The sequence below is a fragment of the Prinia subflava genome, chromosome 1 (genome assembly GCF_021018805.1).
Source record: "Prinia subflava isolate CZ2003 ecotype Zambia chromosome 1, Cam_Psub_1.2, whole genome shotgun sequence".
In the NCBI taxonomy this organism is placed as follows: Eukaryota; Metazoa; Chordata; class Aves; order Passeriformes; family Cisticolidae; genus Prinia; species Prinia subflava.
Window position 1 is genome coordinate 42576587 of NC_086247.1, and position 18213 is coordinate 42594799.

At 40.8% G+C, this 18213-nt stretch overlaps 1 protein-coding gene across 1 annotated transcript in view; it reads left to right on the forward strand.

Moving 5' to 3' along the window:
- Positions 1-212: 212 nt before the first annotated feature.
- Positions 213-18213, forward strand: part of LOC134549129 (ethanolaminephosphotransferase 1-like) — a 58196-nt gene continuing 40195 nt past the window's right edge. Inside the window, exons 1-2 of the mRNA XM_063394593.1 lie at positions 213-1095; positions 15019-15087. Coding sequence (XP_063250663.1) covers positions 1039-1095; positions 15019-15087 — 126 coding nt within the window. The 5' untranslated portion in view covers positions 213-1038. The remainder of the gene's footprint in view (positions 1096-15018; positions 15088-18213) is intronic.

Genomic DNA, 18213 nt, shown 5'->3' on the forward strand with positions numbered 1-18213 from the left:
ATTTTCAAGAGCAGAAGTTCAGCAGCTGCTGCTGGAAGCAGAATGCAGGCTAAGCACATCTCAATTGATTAACGTGTAATTAATAATACAGAACAAAAACCATTGTATACACTTTGCACTTAACGATCATAATTTGTATATAATTCCTATCAAACCTGCACAGTTTGTAAAATAACACTGACTCTCACAATACATAAGATGCTTTGTGGGGTGCAAGTAATGGATTTTAATTGATTTGCTTTCTGGATAGATTCCATTTGGTCCATAAAAGCTCAGACCCTGATGTGTATTATTTCAACTCTCTGTCCCAGTAGTGTACAGCGAAGGTAACACAAGGTGTCATGCTATATGCTTAAACACGTTTGCAGCTGAAACATTACTCCTGATGTTTTCTAGTCTTTTTTTTTTCTTTTTTTTTTTCTTTTTTTTTTCTTCTTTTCTTCCTATACCAACACTTCCCTAGAGATCAGGAGGCGCAGAGTGCACTGCTGACTGATGTGGTGTGGCAGGCCTCAGTGCAGGTGCAATACAAGACTCAGATTATTGCTGGAATGCAAATATAAACCTTAATCCTCAGTGTCACCTGTTTCTGAAACACGTTACTTAACACTGTTTGTGTAGTGCTACTTGGTACATTTTGCATTTGTTACTCAGCATCGTTCTGCACAGGGACTTCACGGGCGCATCTTCGCGTACGCTGTGAACACGGCATCTTTAATAGACCCGTAGCCAGAAGAACAGTTCGGAGGACATTCTGCCAGGTGCCTTGGGACCGTGAGGTCATTCCGGGCGTGCAGTACGCGCTGCTGGCAGGCGGGCACCGGAGCGCCCCGGAGCCGCGGGGAGCCGCCTGTTCCCACGGGCGCCGCCCGGGACCCAGAGCCGCGGGCGGCGCTGCGGCTGCCGGGGCCGGGGCAGGTCCAGCCCGCGGGGCGCGGCCGCGGAGCCGCCCTGCGCCCGCCTCCGGGGCCGCACCTCCCTCAGCCCTCCTCCCATCGCTGCCATCGCTCCGTGCCTCGGTACCGGCGCGGCGCGGCGATGTGGCGGTGGCGGTATGTGAGCGCCCGGCAGCTGCACGGCTTCCGACACTACAAGGTAAGGGCAGCCCCGGGGCCGGGAGGGCGGGCGAGGACGGGCAGCCCCTGGTCGCCTCTCTGGGCTCCGGATCTGGATCCCAGCCCAGCCCCGCTGTGCTTGCAGCCCCGGCCGGCCGGGCCATCCCTCCGCCGCCGGAGGGTCCGCAGAGCTCCACCTGTGCCTGCAGGGGGATGTCCCACATCTCCACCTGTGCCCGCGGGGGGATGTCCCGCACCTCCTCCTGTGCCCGCAGGGGGATGTCCCGCACCTCCTCCTGTGCCCGCAGGGGGATGTCCCGCACCTCCTCCTGTGCCCGCAGGGGGATGTCCCGCACCTCCTCCTGTGCCCGCAGGGGGATGTCCCGCACCTCCACCTGTGCCCGCAGGGGGATGTCCCGCACCTCCATCTGTGCCCCCAGGAATGTGTTCCGCACCTCCACCTGTGCCCGCAGGGGGATGTCCCGCACCTCCTCCCGTGTCCGCAGGGGGATGTCCCGCACCTCCTCCTGTGCCCCCAGGAATGTGTTCCGCACCTCCTCCCGTGTCCGCAGGGGGATGTCCCGCACCTCCTCCTGTGCCCGCCCGCAGCCGGCCGGCTCTGATCGAGTGTGCCCTGGGCGGGAGCTGGGTGCCCGCGGGCGGCAGGTCTCGGTGGAGACAGAGTGAACTGGGTTTTGAGTGAGTATCGACGTCTGTAAAAGCTCTGCCCGTCTTAGAGCAGCGTGGTTTTGGAGGCATCCGGTGTTTCTGTAAGAAAGCATGCATTGATGCTGCTTGTCTGGCTGTCTGCAAAGCCTTCAGACACTGGAAAGCTCTGGCATTGAGAAATAAATAAGAAAGCCGAGAGGGAGAAAAGAAAAACTTACTTTAAATAATTTGAACTAAACCTCATGTTTGCAAATAGCTGGCATGCAGAATCCCAAATGGGTGAATCATTAGATATTTGAGTTTACCAGTGTTATGTCATAGACTTAGTTGTTACAGGCGATGCAGTATGGGCATCGTCCAGGTTTGCTCCAGTTGAGGTGCAGGTGTCTGAAATGGGCCATGCCACCCTGTTCACACACCCTCACCCCATTCTCCATGGAAAGCAGGGAGGGCAGGCCTGCTTCTGCCAGCTCAACACCCAGCCTTTTATTTTATGTTCAGTTTCTCAAAGCAGCCCGTACACCATGCTCCCCAAGATTCTTGCCTTCTTGCTCCTACCCTGTGCTTTCCCAGGCTGGGCTCCAACTCGGGAGTTGAGCTTTTCCTGGTTCCGCTCAAGCTTTTCCCTACCCTGGGCCAGCAGCTCTCCCTGTTCACCTCAGCAGGAGTGAAGGTGGAGGAACTGTGGCTTCGAGAGCGTTCTGCAGGTTGCTTCCTAGGAACTTGTTTTGCACAGCAGCTCATTAAAATGTACCAACCTGTTTGTGTGTCTCCAGTGTGAGTGGGATAAAACATTCTGCAAGCTGCCTCTGGCCACAAGGCGTGAGTTGCACAGGTTTGTGCTTGAACGGTGAAGCTGCAGTCTTGCCTGAGATTGGGAGGAGGAAAAATAAAAAGCTATTTTTGGCACAAACGGAAATTGTTATTTAAGTAACTTTCCTGAATTATTTGAGTTCATAGTACAAATACAGGGAACACTTGTATTAGATTGTATTAAATTCTTTCATTCACTTGAATGAAAATAGCTTCAAACAAGTGCAGATGAGGAATAATCAAAACAACGTTCTTTTAAAAAGCTGTAATCATTGTGCCATACTTATGATTTACAGGGCAAATGATTACCAATAGACAGAATCACATATCAAATCATGTCCTTTGAATATATTGGTTTCTCAAGAGCATTGCAAAGAAACTATGTAGAGTAATTTTCTTAACTGTAAGCATCGGCCAACACAGATACTTAAGAAGTATCTGTTCTACTATGTTCTGAAAAAAAATTCTAGTAAGTGCAGGCTTTAGAAAGATGAAATAAAATGGTTTTGTGTTATCTGAGGTGACTTGTGACTGGAAATAAATAAATCCAAATGGCACAGGTTTCACACAGAGAAGTACAGTTACATGAGGTTGGTGCTAATGAGCTGGTCAGGTATCTGCACCATTTTCCTGGTGCTCCAAGTTGCAGGAGGAGCTGGCAGGTGATGGCAGCTCTCCCTATTCCTAAATGCTGCTCACACTGGACTAAAGTACTCCAAAAATACAAAAGGGGTGCAGCAAGAAGACACTAATCACTCCCACCATCTCTTGTCCTTCACCTTCCCATACCTAGGGCTGCCACAGCTTTTTTCTGACCACCTCCCAGGCCTGACACATGCTCTTCAACCTCCTGTTGCCCTCTGGCTGCCATCTCCTCCCCTTCAGCCTAGAGCCTTACTGCATCCTGCTCCTCCAGCTTCCCAGCCCCTTGGAGGAGATTGCTGCTTCCTTTGCTGCCTACTCAAGGGGTGCTAACCTCTGACCACTGTGGCCAGCACACGTGGGTTACCTCTTCTCACAACCTCCTGGCTATTTCTGCACTGTGTTTCCTGGTGAACCCAGTTCTGGGGTAGTGTGGAGGGATATGTGTGTTGGCCCTGTGAAGAACTAGGTAATCTCTGAAAGGATCTATGAGCATACATTCAATATTGAACTAAAACAATGTGTTGCTTCTGGACTTGAAGCATGCATAGTAAACCTTAGATTTAGTGGGATCCATCTCTCTGTCATACATCACACTGCAGCATTGTACTCACAGTAGCATTAGGGGCTTAACATACTCCATACTTTGCACAATTTATCTGCTGAGTGTAACACAGCTTAAAAAATAATCTGTGTAATCAACTCCTTTTGTTGATTAAATATGTTGTAAATATGGCCTGAAAAAAAATGCTGTTCAATTTTCAAAATTTTCACACAGCTGAATTCATTTCTCTGCCATGAATGATCCAATTGTATGTCTCAGGCACTGTCTGTCTCCTGTTTGCAGTTGGAGGAGGGCCTTGGCAACAAAACCAGCACAGTTCTTTGCTAAGGGAATGGCAGACCTCTAATGAATGCAAAGACTTCAGCACTCTTTACCATGTTAGTTCCACGTATATTAGACTTTTGAAGCAAGTTTTCCCCAATTAGCAAGCTTTGGCTTACATCACAGAGTGACCTCAGAGCACAAAAACACATTCCCTCAGGATGAACCTAAACCGGACAACAAACACACAAATACAGCCAGTACAGTCAGTCCATAGTATTATAATGGAACCAGTTTAGTGTGATACCTTATAGCATGGGCCTTGGCTCCTCAGGGATAGCTATTTTATTTTACAAATCTATTCCCATTCATTCTGCCTGTTAATGGGGTTTTAGAGATTCAGTTTTCCTTTTTCTGCTTAAAAGCACATCAAAAACAGGTGGCGATGTGACAATGAGACAGTTCAGGCACAACCCTGAGTATTAATTGCTGTGATATTTCTGCCATCTTCTTGCCTGTGGGCAGGTGCTGATTTCAGGACAGTTGCAAGCTCCGGTGCTTTGCTGCAACTGTATCAGAGAAGATTCTTATCCTTGATTTGTGTGCTGTTCTCTAGGACATGGAGCAACACAGTGAAAAAGCTACGACCAACTGGAATTCTAGGGCTTGGGTCGTGCTGTTCTTACTTTTATGTTTTATCAGCATTCCGTAGTTCTGGAAGAGCACCCATGGAATTACACTGCTACCTTTTTTTCTGCCTGCTTGGGTTTCTGTTGGAAACAGGCTGTTCTGCAACAACCAGGTGATGAGTACAGATAAAAGCAGAATTTGGCTCTTTATTTTTATCTTTCTCACCAGAATGCAGTAATTTCTGTGGTGAGCTCGTGTTGCCATTGCCTCTTCTCATCACTTCATTCTTAGGATTCCCCTTGCATATTTGCCTTGAGTCACCTTTTTTTACAGTGTTTGTGCACAGAGGTTTTTCAGGCCAGAAAACCTTGATGCTTTATCCTGTTTCAGAATAAAAGAGCTCTAAGAACAAGCTATAGAGGCTTGATCAATATGCCTTGGAAAAGATGGTTTAAAAATCAGATTCAACATTAAAAATTAACGTCTAAGGTTTCACATTTTCATCTTGTTTTGCCCACACTGTTTCTATCCTCTAAGTAATTTTTTAAGCAGGTAACACTGTGTGGACAAGGAATACGGTGAGGAGGGGAGAGTAAATGAGATATAAGTGGTTTCATTTCTGTGAGGGGTCTGCCATTGTCCCATGTTCTCATAAGTAAAGTAGCCGAGGTAACTAAGATGAAATCATTACAAAATGGAAACATTTTTAAGAGTTTAAAATATTTTTTCAAAGAGAATGAAAGCATCTTTAAAGAGAAGGGAAACATTTAAAGTTTTCTGTCAAAGTAGGATGTTCTACCAAGTAGGATTCTACCTACACAGTTATCTCTCTGTCCCAACTCCATTGCTGTTCAATGCTTTCATTAAGTAGAACAGAAGGGAGAATACTGTAAAATTTTCACCATACTAAAGAGTTTTGAAGAATAGGTTTATGATTTAAAATATACTTAAAGTATAGTGATATACTCTAGTGATGTATAGAAAAGTGATATAATAGCCAGAAATCAATATGAAGAAATTCAGTAAACAAGATACAGGGCTTAAGGGAAAGAAAATCAACATTTAGGACATAAAATAAGAGACAATAGACTGCAGGAAAGATACCAGGGGATCAGAGTGTCAACAGCATTGTGGCTGTTATAATAAAGAAAAAAAAAGTTCTTAAGCTGGAAGTGTCATAAATATGTCAAATAGTTACGTTTATTCCTGTAGGTGATATACTGATCAAGTATCAGCTCGAAAAATGTGTCCTGCCTGCTTTGGCTCACAGCTTACAGTCCTCAGAATGACATTATGAATACCAAGAGGCTTAGAAAAGATGAACTGTGTGCAACAGTCTGAGTAAAGTGTGAGTAAGAGCCTAGCAACCATTTGGTTTCAAGAGTGCCTGTTTAAAGAAAGACAATACGAGAGTTTTGGCTGCGCAAAGAGAAATTTAAGGCGTCTGCTATGTCAGTCTTGTGCTGATAAGGCCTGCTGGAACAGGTACTAAAGGGGATTGGGCAATCATTTTATCAGTCTTAAGAAATGGCTTGATTTCTCTGAGGCAAGATCAGCAATCTAGCATTGAGTATTAATAAACAGTTGCTGACACCTTTTTAAGAACATTCTGGGTAATGTATTTTCTTTCAGTGTGCTGACATGGTTATTTCTTGCAAGCAATGGGGTCATTAACTCATGGAAACTTGATCTGCATCTTTAATGTATACTGAACGTGATCCTGCATTAGGTGAACATGCTGGACTAGAAGATCTCTCAAATTACATCTCAGCCCTCATTTTGGAGGGTTAGAGAAACAAGATCAGATGTATGATGATCATGTTTCAAGGTCTGACTCTTTCTCTTATACTGACTGGTACCAGAAGAGCAAAGTGTGTTGAGTATAATCTAATGAACTAGTGTCTGGAAGGATTCACGCAGATACAAGGTTGGATTTCTGTGAAGTCTCTGCTTTTCCAAGGCTACAAGTGTAACTATGAGATCTAGGAAAATCATGAGTTCTGCTCATCTTAACTGTAGTTTTGCTTTCTACTCTGGTAACACAAGGAGTTTACATTATTTTGAAAATTTAGGATAGGAGACTTTCATTTGCATGCTTATCAGGAACTTGTTAGGAGACAGGTAATAATGCTCATGCTATAATGCTCATTACATGTGGACAATTTTGTGTATGTTGAGTGCTTTCTTTACATGTTTATTATATAGTGTTTTTCCACATAGTATTTTTATACCTTTTTCACTAATATTTAATTCCAAATATTATCTGAAAGCAGTTATCAGTTGTGTCTGCTGTAGCAAGATTTTTCAAACACTGCAGTTTAATAAAGTCCTTGAATATTTGAGGCAGTGAAAACTAACATTGTCTGGCTTCAATAAAACCATGAGTCAACAGCCCACTGTTCTATGAATAAAATCTTGCAGTCTTTTTCATGTTACTTTGATGGAAGACTAGGGTTGTAATTAAATGTTGTTGAATAGTATGTGAAATAAACCAAATAATTCATTACTCTTACAATATCTGTCCCTACATCATGCGTCTTGTGTCAAAGAGCCAAGGGCCAACTGAATATGTCATCCTGAAAGACAATCTTCGTCCACACATTACTCCTTTTTCCTCATCCTGTTGTAATTGTAGCTGACATAATGTAGCATTTCATGAGTTCTGTAATCATTATCTTCCCTCTACGTATCACACGCTAACGAACCAACAACTTAATGAAATCACACCACAGAGATGCTGCATTTGATATTACTTGCCGCAGGACTTTTTCCCAATGCTGGGAAATTGTACATGGTTTTGAGTGCAATATTACACCCATGAATTTACAGAGGTTCATTAGATCACTTTTGGGACAAATATGCTCAATATAAGGAGTTGTGTGCCCTGTTGAATCTCATAAAAGTGCAAATACCAACTGCATAGTTTCATTTTGTTGCTTTATCAAGAGATGTTAGCATTATGATTTTTTTTTATTTTTATGTGTAGAATATGTATGTATATGTACATATTTTTGTTTATTCATCTGTGTTTTAATAGAAGACTAATTGCAAAGATGTATCTGTGATTTGAATGTGGATTGTTCGGAATAAGTCTAAGGAAACCCTTATTCTAAGGGTTGTTTTATAGAGAGAGGAATCATTCTGTGGAGTATGCCCTCTCTTGCACATCAGGATATTAGATAACACAAGGGTTCAGTGTATGTGCTACAGAACCACTCTTTAGCATCTCTTATGGAAACTACAACATGCTTTTAATCTGTCCTCCCTTTTGGGCCTGGAGTGGTTTCCCCACTTTGGGTTTCCCAGGTATTTAGGTGCACTCTGTGGCAGAGCTCCAGCTGGATGGGTACTTAGTCTGTTTGATCTTTAAAGGGCTGCTGGCACATACATGTTTGTACGTGCACAGAAATAGGTGTAGCACAAAATCCTGCATATGTTGTTTCCTTTCACCAAGTGTGGAAGACCAGCCTGCACAAAAAAATCCTTTGAAATCAACTTTCTTGCTATGTTAGATCTTCTTTGAATAGCGAGTTATGGATCAGTTGTGCAGTTCCTTGAGAGTCTGCAGGTTTTGGTTTTAGCAGGATTTATATTTTTACTAATCTGGGCCAGCCTCTACCTTTGTTCCTTTACAGCAGCACAATGCAGCTGCCTTCTATTACCCCTTGCTCAATATTTAATCATGTTCCTATGTTCTTTTTAGTATTCTGGATTTGTTTTTAAGTGCTTGAACATGTCCCACTAAACAAACCCTTTTCCTGAAGAGAAACTAGGCAGCATCCTTAATATAACTACTGTTAGTTGAAAACTGATTGCTGACTTCCAGTCCCACTGACTGTCCACCTCTCCCTGGTCTGGGTAAAGCTCTTGGTGTTGAGAAGGAGGAGACCTGCTGAGGTCCCTTCTGACCTGAATGATCCTGTGATCCAAACCCATGGTTCTGTGATCTTAAGCCCATGGCACTGCTCTGCAAGCAGGGGATGTGCCATTGGCAGGCATCCAGTGTCCCCAAGAATAATAGCCTGTCCTGCTCCACAGCTCTATGTGCTCATGCCCTCATGGACATGGGTCCATACAAGCTTCATTAAGGGAAAGGATGTGGCTTGTGACTCAATGTGTGTGTCAGGATTCCTGGAAATGATGGGGTGAGAGATAAATGTACCTTTGCAACAAAACATCCCCAAGACAGTAGTTTGTGTAATAACAACTTTCTTTATGACTTAGTAATGACTTAGTAATACCAGTCAGAATTGTTGAATTGCACAAACCATGACGTTCCAGTATTTACTTGGAATAGTATCAGGTGGAAGGAAAATCTAACTATATTTCCTAGCTGTAGTGTGCACAGGCTAATGGAACTGAAGGGGGCAAAGTGAGAGGAGAGAGAGGAGCTCAGGAGCCCAACTTGGGCAGCCTCTTCCTTCACAGTGCAGCTGCATCCAGCCCTAGTACAGGCTTATAGCTCCTTCTAGGTATTGGTGGCCTAATTAAAAAAAAATGTACATATATATGTGTGGGTGGGAGGAAGTGCAGGATACACCAAATTATTTAAGCAGTGAGAGACAGAAAACCCAAGCCATTATTTATGAATAATTAACTAACTGATGAAATAATGTAAAGCGATTCTATTATTAGAAATAACAGGACTGTGTTTTGGAATACATCAGCACGTAAAATGCTGAACATATTTGGCATCCACAGTATTGTGGAGCTCTGTTGTTTATAACATGCTTCTCTTTCTTCCTTTTGTGAAGCTTTTGTTAGACTCCAAGACTGTGTCCCATAATAACTACAAACCTGTAAAAACATATATAAAGTAGAATTAAACTCCTCATGTTTAATGTATTCTGGGAATTGGAAAGATTAATGGAAAATTGTTACCAGATGTGCCAGTATTTCAGTATTTTCTTTAATTTTTGTATGGTTCCTGAAGTGTAAGGTATCACAGAAGCCAAGTTTATGTTGCATAAGACGTTTCCCAGAAGGGTGATTCCCACTGAGCTCTCTTAAATAGTGACTGGTTCATGCCCAGGTTTGGGAGGGTCATTTTGCAGCTTTCTAAACCATAAAAACCTCTTATCTTTTGCAAAAGAGAGTCCACTGTCCTGCCTCCCATCCCTTTGTCTGTCATTTACAAAACACAGGTGTTGTGAATGTAAATGCCTGAATGGCACAATACGGTGCTACCTGGGACAAGATGATTTAAGTACAGGAAAGGAATAGTCTCTTAGTATAAAGAGCAGCTGAACTTGAAATAACTATATAATGTAGTTATGTAACCACATTTCTTGCAGCTTGCTTTCTCTCCTGACTCTGAAGTGTGTGTAGACATGCTATATATTTTTCTCCTAATCATAGTCATCCCAAGCTTTCATTTTTGTGATGTCTCCACAGTGCAAAGCTGGAGAGGGCTAGGGAGTCTAGTGAAGATCCAGTGTCTGCTCTCATTAATGGTTAGCTCACTACTGCTTGGGATTTTTTGTTTGTTTGTTTGTTTTCTCTAAACTCTCTCCAAGGCAATAGCTAGGCTTTTGGTTTGGAAATAGTCTATTCTGGAGGCAGTGCACATAATTTTTTTGGTTTCACTACCCTTCAGCTCTCTTCCAACATGGGCATTTGTGTTTTTGAACATGCACAGCAGGCAGGGCTCGCTTTCATGCTCAGAAAGTGCCACATTGCTGGGTTACAGTGTAGTCTCCAGATTGTTTCAGATACTTTGAACTTAAACATACTGAATGCTAATGATGTGTTGGGTGTGTGGGGCTGGATGATGAGGCCCAAGACCCCTCCAGCAGATGCTGTGCGGTGCTGATGTGACCAGTTTGCAATAATGGGAAGTATTTCTAAGCTGTGTGGATGAGAGCCAGAAGGTACCATTTGGCTTGTATTCAGCAGAGCAGACCTTGACCACTGAGTGCTTCTGCCCCTCCGTGTTTGGCCTTGCTCTGTCACTGCAGAGCAGTTGTCTTTCTTCTGTGTAGCCAAACCTTTGCTTTTGCTCATTTTTCTCTTTTTTTCTGTTACTTTTCTTAATTGTTTATCCCTCTTTTCCTTCCTTCCTCCTTAATCTTGTTTCCTTTCCCTCTCACACAGGTGACCAGCACAAACTTGATGCTGTGCTGGATCCCCTGGATGGAAATTAAGACGCAGAACACAAAGTAAAAAAAACACATCTTGTGTGCTTCCCAACTCACCATGTATGTATGTGCCTGTCTGGTGTCTGTATTCTCATTTCTAGCTCTGCTAGAAGCCATTAACACTGATAGAGAAAGCAGATGGCTTTCAAGGAGATATCAGCTATTAAATAAAACCAGAAGAAGTGTTTTTAAATTTGGGGGTAAGATGAAGTCAATGCAATTTTTCCTGTTCCCTCACTACTGCCATTCCCTCCCAACTGTTACAACTTCTTTTAAAAATAATTGAGAGAAGCTTTCTGATTATTCCAAGCCCTTCTTCTTTGTATAAGGACAATCAATCCCTTTTCTGGGGCAGAAAGTGTTTGCAGGGAAGTGCTTAGTACTTATATGAGCCTTGCACTTAAAAACCTCCAACAAGTTTACCCTCTCCACTTTTGTCTTTTTGTATGTGCCCTGAAAATGACAGAATTACACAATAGCAAATGGCAGTGCTTTTTTTACATCAGGTTCAATGGACTCTTGCATTCATGTTCATTGGTCATAATGTGAGCATGTTACTCAGTGCTTTGCTTTTCTGAGTAGCCATGAACATTAAACTGAGGATTTCATGGCCTTGAGGTTAGTAGTGTCTTGGGAGCAGAACAAAGCAGAGTATCAGACTGTATAGCAGGCTTTATTTGTCAAGTTTTATTTTTTGCCATGACTGAAAACTATTTTTCCATGGGTGTTCCCTTCAGTCTGGCTAAAATTATTGTGAGGGAAGAGCAAAAATCCATTCTTTTGCACATCTGCTGAATGTTCCATCCCCACCCAGAGGACAAACAGTTCAGCCACAGACATGGCAATTAACAGGATGAAGTGTGGTGTGTCTTGAAACATCTTCAGGTGACAAGAGCTGGCTGTAATTCTACTTTTTTTCAATAAGGTCTCTTTTGATTTTTTGGTGCTTGACTTTGGAAACTGTGAGGCAAACAAAAAAGCTGACTGTGTGTCTTGTTTGTGTCTGTTTTGTAGAGATATGTTGGAAACCTTACATTTTCCATTAAAGAAAATACAATTAATCTCTTACTTTTTCCATTGAAGAAAATACAAAAAATACATAATGTCTGTATATCCTCTGATATTTTCTCTATAAGAAAACAATTTTGAAGAAATGAGACGGATTTTCCTTTTTTTTTTCCTTCTAAGAGAAAGCAATAGTTCTGAACAGCTAGTGAATATTTTGGATAGAAAGCCTCATTTTACTGTTGTTGTTTAACTAGCATTTTCTGGTTTTATTCATGACTTTGACTTGGGGGTGAGGGGAGAAAGAAAATGCCAAATAGAAGCATGGGTAAAACTCACTTATTTTGGCCTTTGCACAATCTGTCTTGGTTTGGAAAGGCAGGTATATGTCAGGGAAAACTGGAGTTTCCCTTGGAATGGAGAATGTAAAAACCCCTCCCTCCAAATTATTATAATTTTGCAATTAGGAGCTTTCAGGCAAAAATATGGGACTAGGAATAACAGTTCTTTACTAGGAATATTAAAAATGCAAAGGCAGTAATACAAAAAAACCCCAAACAAGCAAACAAACAGAAGTCCTAGAAAACCCTGACGGAGTCAGGAATACGACCTGACACCCTGTCGGCCAGGGTGTTGGAGGCAGTCCAAGTAAGTCCTCCTGGAGTGAAAGATGTGGTTCTGTTGGAGTAGAGATGATCTTGCAGACGGGGTTCAGTGGTGGTGAGATGAGTCTGGTCTTCCTCTGAGAATCCAGTGGAAAAGGAGATATCTGGTGTCCCTGTGTCCTCATTTTTATCTGGGTAGGGAATGGTTGGCTCCTCCCCACTGGGTGGAGCATCTCACAATGGGATGGTGTAATGTGTGTGTCACTGGTGAGCCTTAATGGACCATTAACAGAAAATATCCCCTGGAGGGTGGACAAAGTGGATGAAAGAGATAAGAAACACTGCCCCACCTGGTTTTAACAGATGGTCTATTATCAGAAGGCATCCTCCTTCCCACCCCTGGAGTTACAAGAGATAAAGAGAAGAAAAAGAACCAACCAACCAACCAACCAAAAACCCATCTCCCAACTGCTTTCTACAGATGACATAGAATACACTTTTTTTTTTTTTGTTACATAACCCAAGACAATTCTTATCCAGGTATAGTGAATTGATTCAATTTGCAGGTCAGCAAATTGTCCCATATCTCACACAGTCTTGGAACACCAGCTGGGGTAAGGAAATGGGCAGTAGCCACAGTGAAACACTGAGCAGACTCCTGATTACCTGGAACCTTGAAAGTGCTAATGAATGCTTTGAATTTTCTTAATTTTCAGAGGATTTCCATAGTTCTCATGTGAATTAAGAACTAGCTGATTGGTCTGTTGGCATAGGTGTTGTATGGCGTAGTATTATTGTTAATTTTGGCATAAATGTAAGCAAAGCCCACAGGTTTTGGTAATTCACATACAAGCTGGACTACCAAAAGTTCAAACAGTTGTAATAATCAGTGTTTGAAAGATAAATACAGCATCTGGACCTGCAAATACATACAGAATAATGAAAACTTAAGTTTTACCTGCAAATTATGTTTTTATGAAGTAAGGTATTTAAAAAATCTAATATATATTCTGGTGGAAAATCTGATGATGACAAAATTGCATCGTGTATTAAGTAATATGGGTGGCAGCAGCAGAAAAATGACACATCAAAGTGAACACTTAGAGCATTTTTAGAAAAATTAATATCAGTGATGTACACTTCATTAAACTGAAAAATTTATTCTCTTTAGAAATATAGGCAGTCTGGTCTGACTGGTTACTGCTAGGTGATTTTTTTTTGATATTCGTCAGTATGTATTTACAATGTATAGCTGTGTTATAATAATTTTATTAGATGCTTTGTTTATGATCTGTGATTTAAACTTGATCACACAGAATTACTATGTGAATGCTTTGTTGTGTCCAGAAGGTAATTAAAACATATACTTTGTATTCAGATAGAAAAAGGAAATGTATGGAAGAGCTCCTAAGCATTTCATATGTAGGTACCTGAGTTTAAGACAAGTGCCTAAGTTGCTTTGATAATTGATGTCTTGGAACAGGTACTTCCAGAGTGCAGTCTCCTCCAAAGAGTAGGTGGCTAAGAGAGGTCAATAAATTAACTATATATGGAGAGACAATTAACTGTTAGCTGAAGTTATGTGAAAAGAGACTCTTTGTCATCAGCTCTTCTGCAAGTGAACAGCTTTGTCAAACTGAGGTCTAACATTCCTTTTTTACTCCCATTTTCTGCACATGCTGTTTGGACAGTGCTATATATAGATATATCTGAATCTTTGTGAGTCACGTGCATCATCCTAGCAGCGTTAAACCATATATGCACTTTCAAGTCCAAGAATTTCTGAAATAATTACATGTACCACCCCAATGATGGATAACCTCTTCCAGTGCCTATCTGCCAGGGTTCAAGTACATGGTTTTGAGTGGTATTATCAATTAAGATTGTTCTTCCTCAGATTATTCTGTGTTCTGCAGTCTCAAGGCAGGATCAAACTTGATGCTGTCCTCTGAGAAAAAGGGAGACAACAGCAATTCAGGGTGGCCTTGGATTTCTGAAATATTTTGTTTACAAAAGATATAGATATGTACTTACTGGAATTTATAAAGCACATGTATTTACAAGTCTGTCCAACAGAGAAATTTTGTTGTGGTAATGAACTGTGCTATTTTAGAGCACATTTTTATAATAACATTGCCTTACAAGAATTTGCATAGTGCAAATGCAACTGTGTTACTATGACAAAAGCTGTGTATCTCTGCAAGATAATATTCCACCTACAAGCATACTCCATATTCACTATCTATCCTACAAACTGGCAATGAACTGGTGCTCAGACTGTGCATTACTAGTAGAGCAAATAAATGTGGTCAATCCAAAATATGGTGGAAATGCAGAATCTTATAGGGTTGTAAAATAATTAAGAATTTAGAAGGAAAATGTGACTGCAGAGCTGTTTAGCATTTCACAAGCCTAAACCTTTGTGTTAATACATAGAGATGCTAACAAGGTAATTTAAAACCAGGCCCGTACTTTTAAATTAAATAAAACCTATACAGATCAGAATAAAATAAATTTACACCAGTCTCGTAGATGTGTAGATGCTCGTAGTACTCGTAGATGCTGAAGGATATGTAGTCCTGGAAAAATAGCCTTTGTTCAGTGCTTTGTTTAACATGTGTGCTTTTTCCTCACAGTACAGTGCTGTGGATACAAATCCTTTATCTGTGTATATTATGCAGCCCATCTGGAATAAAATTATTAAGGTAAGAATTTCATTTAATAAAAACATGACATGTTAATATAAGAATTTGCTTTAAATATAGCATGCATTTTCATTTAAAAATACATATTGATCAATAACGTTGAAATGAAGACATCTGATAAAAGAAAACAAATGTTGCAGATATATAGCAGTATTTAAGGTGAGTCTGTTGTGTTGAGATTATTTTTTTTAGAAAGAAAGGACTTGTTTCTTTTTTCTGCTCGCTGTAGAAAAGGAATCCATTTCTTTTTTACATCTTTCATTATTGCATCTTTCATTAAACAGCTTTGCAGACATGGATGGTTTTAGTTAGTACAGATTATTTTTGTGCAGCATATGCTGCCTAACAACAGCATGGCTTTTTCTCTGTGCTGTGCATATGATTTTATGCAAGTGCTGTCTCATTTTCTCCCAAGGGGACTTGCTTGAGGGAGCCAGGCGTTCCTCTCAGAAGCTGAAAATGAGAGTGGTTACCATGATCACCATAACGACTGGGAGATGCCATCTCTTGAATTCATTACAATCTGCAGTTTTTAAAAATAAACCACTGACAGGTAGTTATGCTGTTGTTGAAAAAAAAATCAAAACCAAAATCTGTATCTCAAATAAATATGCACTTTATTGATCTCCAAGGAAGCAATGACTTCTGCATCTGCCTCATTACAGGAAGCGTTTAGATCAGAGCAGACTTGAAAATAAACCTTTGCACAAACAAAAAAGGATGTATGTGGTCTGAGTGCTGTTGGATCTGCCATCTTTGGGTTCTATAATTCACATGTTGTTTATTCTTGATATGGCAGGAAAATCATAATTTCTAATTCATAACCTCAAAGTAATTTAATGAAAGGTGTTTATATGACCCAAATGAAGAATTAAAAACCTGAACATAGGATGAGGAAAAAGCAATTCAAAGATATGACACTGAATTCAGTAATTCAATTCAGACACTTTGTTCTTGTTCCCATCATAATGTTGAGGAAAACAATGAGGCAAAAAAGCCCCTCCAGTACCCTGGCATGGGAGATGCATAGAGGCTTTACTGTGCATGGGCCTTTTGGTTTAGGAGATGGGTGGGTATTCATCTGCTACCAGATTGAAGAGGGAGTGTTGTCAATGCCAAACTTCCTTTGGAGATAAGTTCTTCTAATGGCTGCAGCATTTTACCAGAAGAAAAACAACATTATTGAATACTCCCATGTAGCTTAGGGTGATAGGTCCTATAAAAAGTGTAACCTCCTTAGATTTTTTAAAATCTCTTGGAGTTTTAGGTAAGCATGATTTAATTCACTTCTTGCCAGAGGAGAACCCAAACCAGAGCAAAGAACTTAAAACCTATTTCAACAATCTGAGTACAGAACCAAAGACTGAACTGAGTGCTGTGTGCACTGTGCCTTTTGGTTTGGTTTGAATCCTGAAGATACAGCAGTGAATGTTCCACTTTGCCGTCTGGTGCAAGAGGGTTACAGAATTCTTCTCAATGATGTGTCACAAGGATTCAAAGGGAAATTATATTGCTCTCAGCTTTTGTAGGATTAGTCATTCTAACATTAAATATACTGCCATGTAGAATCAGAGTCCTGCAGAGGAGCTGGCAATGCACAGCTACAAAGGGAAAAGCAGTATTTAACTGAGATTGCAGTACAGTCCATGTTGCTCCTAGAGACAAAAATGAGAAGTGCAAGAGCACCAAAATGATTGGCCACAATATAACTGTTTGTAAGATATCAGTAGGAATGCAAGTTTGCTGTAATAGTTTTGTTCCTGAACAACACATTGCAATAGGGAAATCAGGATAATTTAAAGATAATTTTTAAAAAATGTTTTACATCTACTATGTTAATTCAAAACTGGGCAGTACAAGTGTGCATCTTGATGGCTAGAAGTTCGTTCACTCAGTTTAGACATTCTGGTACATTCATTTTCAGATATTAATTAATTATCTTTTAGTTTCTAAACTGGTGACAATAAAAAAATCCACATGGACTACTTTTACCAGATTCTAGAGGACTTAAAAAAACCCAGCCTTAAATTCACTGAGCCAAGCAAAAAAAAAAACCCAAAGAAACAAACCATGAGAACAATGGCTTGGGATTTGGTCTTGCCTTTCATATGCCTGTTTAATCCTAATGGCAACACAAGTTTCTCTGTATTACACAACACAGAATTCATTGGACAATGTGTTTCCTATGTTATAAGACATTACTATTCATTGTAAAATGTACTTCCTATGTTATAAGAAATTAAGAAGAGCTTGACATTAAAGATCTGTGAATCTGTGAGCTGAAAACATATTGTCATAACCTAGCTCATTTATCTCTGGTGGGGATGCTGGACAATGATAGGAAAAGGAGGAAATCCCACTGAAATACACAGGTGTATGCCACCATCACTGAAATCAATTAAACTCTCCTCTGTTGCCTTTATGAACTTTGGTTTTATCACCAGAATTGGGCAAGAGTAGCATTTTAGTGGTCTCAAGTGACATAGTGAAGTTTGAACAGAGCTTTATAGAAATGTGTACTTAACCATTTATTATCCAAATAGTTGCTATATTAAAGCATTTGCTCTTTATATTAACGCTTTTAGAATGAATGGCTGTAGACCCAGAGAAACAGAAATCAGTTAATACTTTGTGGAACTAAGAGTTTTTTAAAAGGTTCAGGCACACAAGGGGAGCAGATGTGTTTCTCCCCATGGCACCTCCAGTTGTATTAATCATGTAGCACACTGATGTATTAGACCTCTACTGTCTGTTAATTAGATAATAAAGATTGCAGCTCATCCTTCTATAGCATACTAATAAATTCAGGCTCTATTTTTCCAAGGTGTGTAAGAAGTTAATCTTGAACACCCTATGATTTTCTAATTATGAAGTAGGGCGATGGTAGTGTAATGCCAACCGAAAGGATAAGGGGCATTAAATATAACAAAAGGGATTTTGCAACTGGAGTACTTTCCAAATACCTAGACAGATTAGGTTCGGTAAGGATCAAAAGAACATGCTTAAGGGTTTAACTGCAGGAGAGTCTGTTTTCCTGAGGACAGAACTCCTGTGACTGCTTTTCATGGTGTGTCTGTTAGCCAAAGGGATTGCAACTATAAAAACATCCTCTGAAGGTTTCCTTCT